Here is a 12,427-nt window from a genome sequence, read left to right as displayed (position 1 = left end):
ATGTTATCCTACTACTTAATTTATTATTAAGTGGGAATTTTGAAAAATAACCTCTTTGTACAAGCCTAGATTTATGTCAAATTTCAAATCTATAAATTCTGATTGGCATGGGACTTGGTATGTTTATCGATATAAGTATTTATTATGAAACTAGCTTACCCCCGCGACTCCGTCCGCGCGGATGTCGGTCTTCGCGTGGATGGTTTATTTCTCCATTTTGAGTAACTCTGACAACGACATCTTATAAATATCTATTGGACCCAATTACGGCTAGACCTATAATAATTAAGGAGATCTCTCTATTGAGCTACTGCTGTTGAGTTCGCGTTCTGTAGTAAGTAGTCCGGTCAATTTAGACCAAAAAATAAGAATGAAGCTACATTAATTCCCATCGAGCTGAAAATTTGTATAATTTTTTAAAACACAATCAAAAGCATTATTACAAAATTCCCCATGATTCCGGATTAAGGAAAAAAAAATTACCCAAGGTCAAAGGTAAAAAAATGGGTTTTTCACGATTTTCTTCAAAACGGTAAGTTTTATCGGAAAATTACCTCAGACATAGATTGTACATCACAAAGTTATCTATAAAAAGGAATCAATAATGTTTTTCAATAAAGCTACCGTTTCTGAGATATAACGATGCAAAAAGTTGCAAGCGTCATAATATGCATAAGTACGACTCGTATATACTCTGTGTAGCAGTAATATAAGTAAAAATATTGTTCTGTCGGTAATTTTAACTTGAATTCAAAATATAAAATATACATATGTATAATGAAACCCAGTCCCTTAATTTATACTGTAGTGAAACCTCGAGACAACATCTGTCTCTCTGTTTAATTGTGTACGTGGCTAGGATCGTATACCTGCTTTATCTCAGAATGCTCAACACATGAAATACCGTTAGTTTTTAATAATAGTAGTCCTTGCGAGGACACCGTTGACGGTCATGCCCTAGGAGTGCCGGCCGTTTAGGGCGCCATGCCCCCCTAAATAATATAATCCTGCGTGCTCTTGCCACCCATCCAACCATCCATGTTCCAGCCGTTCTAGAACTAAACGGTCTGGCTTGGGATGATGCCAAGAGACCGGATGGTATGACTTTGGTACCCTGGAGATTGGGGCGGCCTTTGGTATGGGATGCTACTTGTGTCGACACACTTGCGCCATCTCATCTTCAGGTTACTAAATCTAAGGCTGGTTCTGCTTCAAATGAGGCAAAAAACCTGAAAAGGCGCAAATATGTAGGTATCGGTAATACTATACTTTTGAACGTTTTGGGGTAGAAACTCTGGGACCGGGGGGCCTATCTGCCCATCAGCTTTTCTGACAATTGTCGAAAAAGCTGATTAAGGTATCTCTTGACCGGAGGGCTGGAAATTATCTGGCTCAGAGAATCAGCATTGTCATTCAAATTGGCAATGCTGCCAGCCTTCTGGGCACACTCCCGCATGTTGATGCTACGCAGGGACTGTACAATTTATAAATTAAATTTTAGTTTGTAGTCTTTTTTCATTCTTTTTATAAGTAGTTTTAGTTTTAATTTGATTTAATTGTAATCTCTATTATAGATTAAGATGATTTTCTTCTTGATTGACTTTATTATTCTAATTTTTTCAAATAATAAATGAGAAAGTTAGTTTTCAGTGCCACTGCGTAGTGAAAAAATTTATTCCAATATCGTTTATTCTTACCTACTTCAGACTTTTTCAAGTTTAAAAATAAAAATGTGCCGCAAACGGTTCAAGCTAAACCCGACTTTCAGTGCTACACGTTACGGCGCTGAATCCACTGCGGGTAACGCAACGTGTGTTCACGGTTCTACAGATAAACTGAAAAATTAAGATTTTTTTTCTTCGTATTTTTCCAGGATAAAAAGTATCCTATTTTATGCCCAGGATAATAAGGTATAATTATACCAAGTTTCATCAAAATCGAACCGTTAGTTTTCACGTGATGCCTGAACATACAGACAGACAGACAAAAATATTTTAAATCACATATTTGTGTTTGGTATCGATCCAGTAATACTCCCTGCTATTTATTTTTTCAATATTTTCAATGTACAGAATTGACCCTTCTACAGATTTATTATATGTATAGATATAGTAATAGCATCGCGTATTACAAGTTTCGAACTAACTTCGAGGCTAACTCAATCTGTGTAATTTGTCCCGTACATATTTAGATATTTATTTAATGGTTTGGGCTGTCAGTGCTCTCTCTTATTAAATTTGATTTGAACTTGACGCCTGGGCCTTCGCCCGAGTTTCACGACTTATTCCGCTTATTCCCGCGGGAATTTCGAGATTACCTTTGTTAGTTCACCGCTACACTATATAAGGAATCTACATACCAATTTTAGAATCTTTAGACCGAGCGTATGTCAGTAAATCAGTTAATCAATAAGTGTCCTCTTTTATTCGTACCTATACTTTTAAACGAGCAATATTTGCGATCGCTTTCTCAAATACGACTCTTAGGATTTTGTTGAAATTTGAAGTATAGGTGCCCACGATGGTTAAAAAAGCGATGCAGGTACAGAAAAGTACGTCCACAGCTCGCGAATACGTTAATTTCCATGGAAAAATTTTCCCAAGTCCTAGTCAGGAAGCCCTCTCTCAGAGTACCCCATAGCCTAGGGAACTTACATGGAAATTTACAAATTTTTAGACCTGGATAGAACGTGCGTTAATGCGTCAGTCAGTAAATCAATGAGTTTCCTCAGAGGAACCTCTGTGACATAACACTCCTATTTCGAGTCGTGTGAACATACATCTAATTTTGGTCTAAGTGAAACGTCTTGAAAGGACCAAATGAAGATTCAATTTAGCAAATGTTCTCACTAGTCGCCTCGGAAGAAAACCGATGTATTAGCGTAATTAAATATAGAATTCATAGATCAAATAGTTTGGTAGACCACATAGTATATTAATGTGTGGTACTATTATATCATTCGATTAGAAATGCAATATTTATTCGGTAGGTTAAGTGATGATTAATTAGTAAAATAAAACGTTCAAATTACATTCATTAATTTTTTGTAACTAATATTATTTTAATTTTAATATTTTAACATACATATAATTACGTATATATCCTTTGCGGGGTAGACAGAGCCAATAGTCTTGAAAATACTGATAGGCCACGTTTAGCTGTTTGGCTTAATTTTTGCAGCTGGTTGCTAGCCAATCGCCTAAAAAAATTGTCGCAAGTTTACTTATTAGCATATTTTTTAGCCGCCTTTTACGACATCCATGGGAAGAGATGGAGTGGTCTTATTATTTTTTTACTGGTGCCGGAAACTACACGGCACACGGGGTGCGCTGTCTTTTACAATATATTTCTATTAGTTAGACGACAGGTTCCTTCTCGGATACTGTTACAAAATCAGTTAAATGCAGTGTTAGCCATAAATCTGAAAAGGAATTAAATGCAAACTAATATTATAAATGCTAATGTAAGTTTATTTGTTTGTTTGTTGTCTCTTCACGCGTTATCTATTGAACTAATCGTCTTGAAATTTTGCGTTATTATAATCAAAAGTCTGGAGAAGGACATAGGGCACTTTTCTTCCCAGTAAAAGCCCGTGGGATTTGCGAAAGACGTACGTATTCTACTGTAGGTGGCGCCAGAATCGCGCGTGTAGGTGGCGGTAAATTCGCGTCGGAGAATCTGCAGATAAAAACTAGTAAAAAAATAAAAAAAAAAGTTCGCTATCTATTTCTTTTTACATCTAAGATCTGCTTCAGTGAATGAAAGTGTAGCAGGTTTGAAATTCTCAATTTAGCTCATGGGTGGGCGAAATATTTTCTGATTAACGTCTTGCGGTTTCTAAAAGTACCTATATAACTTGACGTTTAATTTACTCAGTTAATTATAGTATTTTTAAGCTTCAAAGCTCTGTATTCTTTACCTTGCGCATAAAAATATTTATTTGAAATTGTAAATTTATTTTCTGCTTTTTTGGTTTTTTTTAATTTATTTGAGTCTATTTAGCACACTGTCGCCTCTGAGGCTAAATATTTAATTCAATGTAATTAATTCCCTTTTAATGAAGCAAATGATTAATTGGAATTCCATTAAATTTGTCCTAAATAATATCTAGAGTTATTGAAATCTGAGAATTGGTTTTTGGTGTTTCGAAACATGTCACCAAATTATTACGTCCTCTATACTGCTGCAGTGTAGTTTGTTCCGCCACTTCTTCTACACATGCGCTTTGGAAGCGGTAGTAGATAGACATTAGTAATACCTTGTATCCAATTTTGAAAAAAAAAACTTTTTTTTAAAGCAAAACTACGTTATGTTTTTCTTTTCTATAAGATAACTCTTAAGATTATATACCAGCTGTGGTATAAGTCTTCTTCCTCTTGATGTTGAACCGGGTTGAGTTACATCCTCATCCTTATGAAGACGAATCCAGGTGCGCCTCTTAACCATGAATCCTTGATTAGGTAAGTTGATGACTATAGCAATAGCGACATCAGTATGTATTTTCTAATTTTAAAATCACTTTTTCCATCAGGTAGGCCAGAGAAGAATATAAAAAAAAATTAACATATCCCCCCTTTTATCGCCCATTATCCTTGAACGGCTTTTACGGTCTGTTCGTTCCGTTCTAACTGCCTCAGCTTAAATTACCTTTAATCTTATTTATCGCCTAGTTAGTAAGTTAATCAAAACTGCCTGACAATTTCACCTTTATTACCTCTAAAGATGTGCGTCACGTGGAACGCCTTTTATGTATATAAAATCTGTATGTTTTTTTGTCGATCTAAATTAAAAAAAATCTATCGAATTCTAAGTTTGGATATTTGTGAAGTTGACGTTGTTGAAGAAAATGCTGCAGTGCAGTTTGTTACCGCTTCTTTTGCACTGACGCGTTTGAATTGGCAGTAAACTTAGTTTTAAGTAATTTATATAACGTCAACCAATGTTGTGTAACCAAAAGATTTGAAAATTATTATGTGATGTTTGAAATTTCCCGTAATAATGAATGTATCTCTTGTCGGGTAGAAAGAGCCGTTTTAACAACTCTGATAGGCCATTCATCTTGTTTGGCTTAATGATAGAATTGAGATTCAAAATGTTTCAGGTTGCTAGCCCATCGCCTAAAACAAGAATCCCAACTTAAATGCCTATCCCTTAATCGATTTTTACGACATCTATGGGAAAGATATTGAGTTTCTTGTTAATGATTTAGAACATCATTGACCATGCTCGGAAACAAAGGCTATACTACCTTTGTTTAAATAAAATTAAAAATTAAAATAAAACAATCTCAAATATGTTTTACGAGTAAAACCACGGGTCAAACTCTGTTTCATAATGGTACACATCGTGACCCAAGTCACGTCTCTCTCATTTCTACCGTCCCGCTACGGTATTACCCCGAAAGAGGGTGGTTTTTTAACTTATTATTGCGCGGGAGCTCATTTTGTCTTTTTTTGGACACTAAAAAAGGTCCTTTTATGGGCATATTACGTTAGCGTGTGTCTTGCTATGTCAATTTGGGATCTAATGGGGCCTGTGAGGTGTAAAAATTATGTTTGTCGTGTGGTTTTGCAGTAACATACATACATATAATCACGTCGATATCCCTTGCGGGGTAGACAGAGCCAACAGTCTTGAAAATAATGATAGGCTTAATGTTAGAATTGAAATTCAAATAGTGACAGGTTGCTAGCCAATCGCCTACAAGAAGAATCCCAACTATATAAGGTTTACCTTTAGTCGTTCTTTACAACCTCCACGGGAGAGATATGGAGTGTTCCTGTTCTTAAGATCGTTGAACACGGCACTGTTTCTATGTAAGAATCCTGTCACTGTAACCTGTCACTTAACCTGTCACTGTTTTAGAATCTCACTTCCTTCATTGAGCAAACCAGCTAAAAGGTAACCTATCACAAACTAGATTTGTTTTTCTTCGATTTTTATTTGTTCGAAAACGGTACAACGAAGTTTTAAATGCCAAATGGGTTCTTTACCATATTTTCTGTTTATATAAATCCAATAAATATATTTTTCGTCTTCAAAAAAAAACTATCTACCGAAAATCAAAGTATGTAATTTTTATTTGAAAATTTATTTGGTAACAAGAATTTTATTTTCTAGAAGTATTAATGATAGAAATAACTTCTTCCAAATTATTATTCACACAGATTTTCAATAACTTCTATTTTATTAACAGTAATTTCGTACATGCAGGATTAATATATTATAATAAATGACACTTATTTAAATAACAATAATATAAGTAACAATAACTTTATTTTCTAGAAGTGTTAACAATAGAGGTAACTTCTTCTAAATTATTATTTATACAGATTTTAAATAACTTCAATTTAATTAACAGTAATTGTGTAAATGCAGAATTAATATATAACAATATTCAAATTATTTTTGAAATTTCTTTCAAGTATTTTATTTCATTAAGATTTTCTTTAATTTCTATTATTTTTTTCAATTTTTCATCTTTAATGATATACTTTCTTCTTTTTTTTTCAGGCGGTGATCCGCATAACATCTTTTCTATCTCTGATTCCTTTATTATTGTCTCTTTTATAAGTTCTTTTATAAGGTGATAAAATCCGGGAGATTTTTTATCTATTATTTGGTTAATGTGATGATGCCAAGCTTCCGCTGAATTTTGAGTTCGTGGCAATTTTAATGTATTTATCAACTCGCAGCTCCAAAATTCCGGAATATATCTTGCGGGGGCACTGCAAGTGCCACTAACATAATTTTCTTCAAACCAATGGGCTAAAGAAATAATATCATCGTCGTCTGAAAAAAAAAAAACAATAGTAAAAATTAAAACTTGCCATGTTATATGTATAGCAAAGTATAAAAATGAGACGTAAAAAATGTAGTTATATATTTACCTTTATAACTGACGAGTAATTTATTAAAATATATAGGAATCTCGTTCGGAGGCAAAAAACTCAGTGCCAAAAGACATTTTACATCTGTTTTAAACTTTATATCACTTGCATATCTTTGTGTTAAACCCCTTTGTTGAACTTGCCGATATAATATTTGCCCGAGATGAAAGTGGCAGCCATGTAGTATCACATTCTCAAAATTAGATTTTAAACTTTGGATTGCCGCCTTTTCGAAGTCCAAAATACATATTTTTGGATGAAATTCTAAATCATTTTCCACTCCGTATTCTTGTAATAATTCAAATATCATGTCGTATGTTTTCTTATCTTTGTTTGTGCATAAACAATACAGTAAAGGGAACGTTTTTGTTTTATTTCCTGTTACTGATAAATTACCATGTATGGTGTATAATTGTTGAAATATGTGTGGCACAATCTTAAATGTACCATCAAGGACCCAAAAATCTGCTTGTTGCAATAATTGCATCATGTTTTTCGTTGACAGTAACAAAATTCGCTTATTATTATTGTAAATCCGATCTTTGATGACAAAACATTGACCATTTATTTGCATTTCACTTTCATCTATTTCAAATAAAATATCAGTGGGCTCTTTCTTTTTTGGGACCTTTGATCTAGCTCTATACATCACCTGCTTAAGAGCTGATTGACTAGGTAAATGATCTAGAAATTCTGGAGTGCAATCACTTTGATTATTTTGCAAAATTTGGCATACCTTTAATCCGGTTCTTGCATCCTCTTTCAATTTTTGCCTAAAATCCGAGATTTCTTTATCAAGTGGATTTGGCTCATGATTGTGCTTATTACTGCATTTTAAAACATTATGTATCATATCATTTGCACTATTTACTTCTGTAACTAATGTTGCACAACATTTATAAATGTAGTGTTTTCGTGAATCACAGCACCAGTAAAATTTAGTATTGTTCACTTTGTTTTTATAATAACTGAATCCTTCATAATGTAATTTTAATCCACCTCTATTGGATTTATACACTTTTGCTAAATTATCAGACATTTTAATAATAATGATAAACAACAATATGTGTATGAGATGTTTAGACAGACAATGATGTTTATTATCTAACTACCGTAAAAATAATTAATAATATTAATTTTACAGCAACACAACAAAAAATGTTTTTGCTCCATTTATTTTACCAGGCTAAATGTTTTACTTTAGAAGATTAACACTATGTATTTAAACATTACGTTTTTGGATTACTCTATATCACATTTGAATCTTGTGACAGAGCGCTATAGGTAGGTTTAGGTTGCGGCGGGGTGGCCCTTGGGCCTTGGGGGTAACCTATCACAAACTAGATTTGATTTTCAATAACTTCTATTTTATTAGGACCCTAAAGGCCGAAGTAAAGTGAACCTGTAGAGTTATAAAAATAATAAGTGTTAGCGAAAAACAGCGCCGTAATTTTTTGAATGATTCATTAAATATAATATAAATATATATGTCACAGTCAAAACTCTTAACCAGTCAAAAGTACTATTGACTAGCACTTAACCAGTCAAAAGTACTATTGACTAGCAAAATCAGTTAAAAGTACTTTTGACCGTTGCTGCATGAAGCAGGTACGCGCTCTTACTAACAAATAAGTAGTCGTATTCTTTTCGGACATTGTTCTCAGACGCGACATGCATGTGATAGGTTCGAAGGGTGATCGCGAGCGCAGCGAGCGATCACCCTTCGAGTGTTAGGTATTTTTTTTGTAAACCACCCAAAAAGCTTTTTTGTTGCTAGTCAAAAGTACTTTTGACTGGTTAAGAGTTTTGACTGCAACATATACATGGATAAATCACACAGATTGAGCCAAACCCAAAGTAAGTTCAAAACTTGTGTTATGGGATACTAACTCAACGATACTATATTTTATAACAAATACTTAAATAAATAAACACCCAAGACCCGGATCAATCAGAAAAAGTTCATTTACACACAAATAGAACATAACTACAAAGTATATACTCTGTATATATAAACATTTTGGATTTCAAAATTATGATTGAACTTATTTGGTATTTGTCATGTTGTATTTTAATAATAGCGAAAATAATTTTTAGTTTAAATAATTATTTTCTTTATGAAACGTACAGAAATAGTATCATCGGTTTAACGTTAGGTTGCAATGCAAAGCATATACATTTCAAAAATATAACCACCGAAAATCGGAATTTCAACCAGATGGAATAAGATATTTCGGTCAAATGAAAATATTGAAAATAAAAAAAATTACGAAACGTTTTTGGTATTTTCAAATTCGTAACTAAAGAATTCTAGTTTGTGATAGGTAACCCAGCTAAAATTCTGAATCTTAATCTTCTCTATTCTTTAATTTTGTCAATAGGTATCTTTTGATTTCATTGTTGTAACATCCTGAAGTCATTTAAAGATTTAGAATAAGTAATGCTGCCAAGTTATGTGACCTTTTAAGCATTGCGTATTACGAGACTTAAATTATATCGTTCATTTCAGAACGTTTCAGATTATTTATCCAAGACTTCGAATTATTTACTGCATCTCTTACACCATAATCGACTTTATCGTTAAAGATATAAGGTTCGTTGTTCTTCGGCCTTGCTTCGACGATATTGGTAGCCTTATCTGGGTTCGACTTTGGCCGAGTAATGAATTCGGGCCTAACATTTATATCTCACCTCAAAAGACTCTGCTGATCATTGAAATGGCCTACTTTGTTAAATATAAATAGGCTTTGAAGTTATAACGTTATTGATTCACTGGGCGTGGCCAAAGGTTTCGCTTTTTGGGTGAATTGTATTTGATTTATCAAACGAAAGGTTAATAAATTTGAGATTCTTCTTTTTTGGGCGATAGGCTAGCAACCTGTCAGTATTTAAAACTCAATTCTACATTTAAGCTATACAGCTAAATGTGGCCTTTCAGTCTTTACAAGAACGTTGGCTCTCTCTCTACGAAAAAACGTGACTTCATGTATGTATTTATGATTCACGTGGGTGAAGCTGCGGGTAAAAACTACATATGTGCATATCGTCACGACTTTATGCCTTCGGGGTGGACAGAGCCCATAATCTCGAAAAGACTGAAAGGCCTCGTTCAGCTGTGTGGCTTAATGATGGAATTGAGATTCAGATAGTGACAACTTGCTAGCCCGTTACCTAAAAGACGAATCCCATGTTTGCCTTAGTCGCCTTTTATGACATCCATGGAAAAGAGAGAGAGTTGTCCTATTCTTAAGTGCCGGTAACCACACGGCAGTGTAAAAGTTAGTATTTTTTTATTCATATTTTTTTGCAGTAGGTAAGTAAGTAAACATATTTCGTTCTTTCTCGCCTTAGATGTAACTTAGATCTTTGTATTTGTTTTTATTTCTCAAGGGTGTAATGATATGGTAATTTACTTAGAACCGCAAACGAAATCTTGTATTTTATTCATTTGACCTTTCCCGTCTTAATGGAAGTGACTCGGTAAAAAGAAAATTACGAAAAGAAATAATTTTATCTAAAAATAACAGCAAAGCCCGCTGAGCTCTCTGCGCCTTGTTGAACAAAATGAAGAAATAACAGAAGTGATTTTAAATAACACAGCATTTAATGTAGACTCAACGGTTTAAAGACCTTACGCCTCATATATTTTTGAGACCAAAACTTAAACCTGCTGAGAAATATGACCAGGTTATCGCTCTTTCGCTTTTTATTATGATGTGAAATGGGACAGCGATAGTTTTGCGCGAAATAAAAATGGCGCGTATCATGCTTCAGGGACAGGTCATATTTCAGCAGGTTTAAGTTTTGCTTTGAAAAGTGTATGATTATTATGTGCTATCTTCTAATATCTTATTCTATCTCGTTATTCTTCAAAATGTGAAGAAATGTGTATTCGTTGTTTTGATGCTTAGAAATGTCACAAATTTCTGCTTATAAATTATTACCAACGCTTCTGAAATATTAGCTTTTTTTTTGTTTTCTCTGCCCATCTCTACCGAATAAAATAACGTGATTGTACATATGTGTTTTTTTATAGGATATTAAGTAATGTCAGTTATTATTAAAATAACCTAACCTAACCATAACAAGCTGTAAAATATATAAGAAAGTAAATATTAAGTGAAATCAGAATTTCACTTCCAAAATTTTTCATACCATTATTATTGCTTTAGACTAATTTGAGGTTAATTACTGTTCAAATATGTATTGTTTAATTTACGCACTGGCCACTTATAGAAAAAAATAATTTTAAGAGACAAAAAAGTGCGATCTTCTTTTGTTAATTTTGACAACAATGATTTCCTAACTAAAATAAGTTTATTATTATGTTTTTTTTTCTATACTTTTCTTTATTTTTACCAACACACAGTATTTTTATTTTACATCCCGGCTTAATTATCTAAACAATCACAGTCAACTCATAATCTTAGCCTTGCTTATAAAGTGAAATTCACAATTAATTTACTACTTGCATAAAATAAATCTTACAGATCAACACATCAACACATTAACACGGAGACTACTTCTACGCACTAGATATTTTGTACTTTCTTTGGAAATGTTATCAAAAAGCCTAAGCTGTTTAGAAGAAAATATTTTCTTTTCATTTGATACTATCCCTAAGACTTTCAATTTAGATAAGAAACAGATCCTGAGATTTTAATTAGCAAATCGTTGATTTGATTTTTTCTATAATAATTAGCTTGTATAAAGCAGTCTTAATGATTTATTTTTTAAGTAAAGAAGTACCGTGTGGTTCCCGGCACTATTAGAATAGAATCACTTCATATTTTCTCCCATTAATGTGTAAACGGCGGCTAAGGGAATGGATATATTAAATTTGTGTAGCTTTTATCATATTTAACCAGGGTTATTTAACCAGAGTTTAGGTTCCTCTGCAAAGGTTCAGACGGGAGTCACTTTGTGTAAAAACTTAACTTCCCCAATCCTCATTCATGGTCAAAAGATATTAGAGAGAGAGAGTTTTTAAGTAAAGAAGAGCCTTTCCCTTAGTCCCTTGATAGGACATCCATGGTAAAGAGACAATGAATAAGAGTGGTCCTATTCTAAAGTCCCGGGATCCACACGGCACATAGATATAACACTGAAAAGTAATAATAACGAGTGTAGGAAGTATAGTCGCAAAGTTAGTTATTCTCTACAGAAAACAGAAGGAGTAAAGTGGAGAGAAATAATCAATTTAAAATTACTATAATGTTGGACATTAAATAAAAATATTTGACAATGTAGGTATACTAATATTATAAAGCTGAAGAGTTTGTTTGTTTGAACGCGCTAATCTCAGGAACTACTAGTTCGAATTGAAAAATTATTTTTGTGTTGTATAGAGCATTTATCGAGGCTTTAGGCTATATAACATCTCGCTGCAAATATTAGGAGCGAAGAAGTAATGGAAAATGTGAAAAAAAAACGGGGAAAATTATGCATCCTTGAGGGCTTCAATGATGCCCAAAATAACTATTCCACGTGGACGAAGTTGCGCGCACAGCTAGTAAAATATAATCTCGCTGACATTT

At 33.3% G+C, this 12,427-nt stretch overlaps 2 protein-coding genes across 2 annotated transcripts in view; one reads left to right on the top strand and one right to left on the bottom strand.

Annotated features, from left to right (window-relative positions):
- LOC106139661 (acyl-CoA:lysophosphatidylglycerol acyltransferase 1) overlaps positions 1–12,427 on the top strand; it is a 278,083-nt gene that overhangs the window by 232,717 nt on the left and 32,939 nt on the right. The window lies entirely within an intron of this gene.
- LOC132902565 (uncharacterized) lies at positions 6,350–9,172 on the bottom strand. Its single transcript, XM_060948311.1, has 2 exons — positions 6,891–9,172; positions 6,350–6,792 (listed from the first exon to the last, which is right to left on the bottom strand). The coding sequence occupies exons 1-2, from the start codon at positions 7,927–7,929 to the stop codon at positions 6,398–6,400; spliced, it is 1,434 nt and encodes a 477-aa protein (XP_060804294.1). The 5' UTR covers positions 7,930–9,172; the 3' UTR covers positions 6,350–6,397.

This window comes from Amyelois transitella, chromosome 15, assembly GCF_032362555.1.
Source record: "Amyelois transitella isolate CPQ chromosome 15, ilAmyTran1.1, whole genome shotgun sequence".
Taxonomy (NCBI): domain Eukaryota; kingdom Metazoa; phylum Arthropoda; class Insecta; order Lepidoptera; family Pyralidae; genus Amyelois; species Amyelois transitella.
This window is presented reverse-complemented; position numbering and strand designations above follow the sequence as displayed.